We start from the raw sequence: 1,983 nt of genomic DNA on the forward strand, positions 1-1,983 counted from the left end.
CAGGTCCTGCCTTCCTACTCTTTGCTTTCACTGCTTTGCAGCCGTTTCAGGGCACCCAGCCCCATCCTGCCCTGCATTGCTGGAGCCCTGTGCCCCCCAGGACCATGGTCCCTCACGCTGCCTCCAGAGCGGTGAACCCATCCGGGTGCAGGATGTGGACCCTCGTCTGTCTGGGCATCGCCAGCCTGTGTCTGGGGGCAGCTTGGGCATCACCAGTCAAGGAGAGGAGGAAAGCAGAGAAGCCAAAAGCTGACCTTGCACTCTATGAAAACCTGGATCTGGACAACTACGATCTGACGTTGGACAACTACGGTGAGATCCTTGACTTGAACAACTACGAGGAGCTCTACGACTACGGGGACCTTGCTCCGAAGGTGAGGGGATGCACCCAGGATGTGGGGCAGGTCTTACCTGGGTGCATCCCGAGAAAGGGGCTTGATCCAAGGGACAGATGGGGTACAGCTGGAGAACCAGCCTCTTGCACATGCCTGTGAGCCCTGCTGACCCCTCCACCGCTCTTGCTGGTGACAGGAAAGGCCTTACCTGACCCCAGCCTCCACCAGCTTACTTGTCCCCTACTGGTGCCTGTCCAGAGCATCACTGGAGGAAGCCAGGACATGACGTTCCTGCATCTCTCTGGACAAATAGGAAGGGGATATTCCTGAAACCCTGAGCTAAGACTGCTGCCCAAGGAGGAGATGGCTCTTCAACAAGACCTACCCAATGCCCTTGACTGAGTGAGAGGACTTGCTTGGCCACCCCAGCCCTCATGCCCAGTCTGTGTTTGCAGATCGAGGTTGGCACCCTGGCTCCTCGCCCCAAGGACCCCGCGGCTCTCCCAAACCTGGGCACCACGGCTGAAACCCCGAATCTGCAGCCTCTGACCACCACCGGCCCCATCAACCCAGGACCCATCCCTGCACGGGGTGAGTGTGGACGCGGGTGCAGCGTGAATGCAGGATTTGATTCCCGTGGGATGCAGCCACACATCCCAGGGGTGGCAGGGCTGGCGCTCTGGAGAAATGAGAGCAAATCCTTTTGCCACCAGCAGACAGCAGCAGTTATTTGCTCTGCCCGGGCTGTTGTGGGTGCGTCTTATCACACAGCAGGCAGGAGGGCTGCAGCGAGACATTTCTGGGAAACAAGAGCTCCAGCAAAGCAGCAACATTTTAATGAGCAGAGGCATTGCGACAGTCGGACAGAGTAGCAATTAGATTAGTGACAATTAAAATCCTGTAGCGAGGGATAAATATCTTTATTCATTTTCTGTCACTCTGGAGTGGGACAAATTAAGTAGGAGGCAAAGGGAAATTGTTGCCTTGCTGCTTCGAACTCCCCCACTAATGGATGCTGAGTCTCGCAGGCGCTGGGGGAGCTTGTAGTGGGGGGGAACATGGCTTTACCCCTCCTACCACCCCTGCCCAGCTTGCCAGGACCCTCATGCAGCCAAGGCAGATGTTTTGCTCAATGCAAAACTGTTTTCTTTTGCTCTGTTTCCTTCTGCGGAAGAAGGAAGGGGACCAAGTGAGTCCTGGATGTAAGGACGCTGCAATCAGGGAGCTGACATGCCCCTCACTCCCCTGGGAGGTATTTGGCCCTGAGCAATTTCACCAATGAGCAGCTCTTTGGCTGGGAGTTTCTGGCCCTTCCCTGGACAAGACGATCTGGGGCTGTTCTGCTGATGAAGATCCTGGGGCTGTGAAGGCTCTGGGTGCTCAAGACTTTGTGTACCCACGGGATGGGCAGGGGTGAGGCACGTCCTCCCACCTCCCTGCACGCTGGGGGGCTTCATGGGAGCCATGCCGTGCCGTGTGCCATTTGCCATGTGTCATGCCATGCCATCTGCCATGCCATGTGCCATTTTCCATGCCATGTGCCATTTTCCATGCCATGTGCCATCTGCCATGCCAAGGGCTGCCTCTGCCTCCCCCCAGGCCTGCCCAGCTGCCTGCTCTGCCTGTGCATCGGCACCTCCGTCTACTG

The 1,983-nt window shown here is 57.2% G+C and overlaps 1 protein-coding gene across 1 annotated transcript in view; it reads left to right on the top strand.

Annotated features, from left to right (window-relative positions):
- The first annotated feature begins 152 nt into the window (after nt 1-152).
- Nucleotides 153-1,983, top strand: part of OPTC (opticin) — a 2,730-nt gene continuing 899 nt past the window's right edge. The window contains exons 1-3 of the mRNA XM_009872237.1: nt 153-374; nt 791-926; nt 1,935-1,975. Coding sequence (XP_009870539.1) covers nt 153-374; nt 791-926; nt 1,935-1,975 — 399 coding nt within the window. The remainder of the gene's footprint in view (nt 375-790; nt 927-1,934; nt 1,976-1,983) is intronic.

The sequence above is a fragment of the Apaloderma vittatum genome, unplaced genomic scaffold (genome assembly GCF_000703405.1).
Source record: "Apaloderma vittatum isolate BGI_N311 unplaced genomic scaffold, ASM70340v1 scaffold27296, whole genome shotgun sequence".
Taxonomy (NCBI): domain Eukaryota; kingdom Metazoa; phylum Chordata; class Aves; order Trogoniformes; family Trogonidae; genus Apaloderma; species Apaloderma vittatum.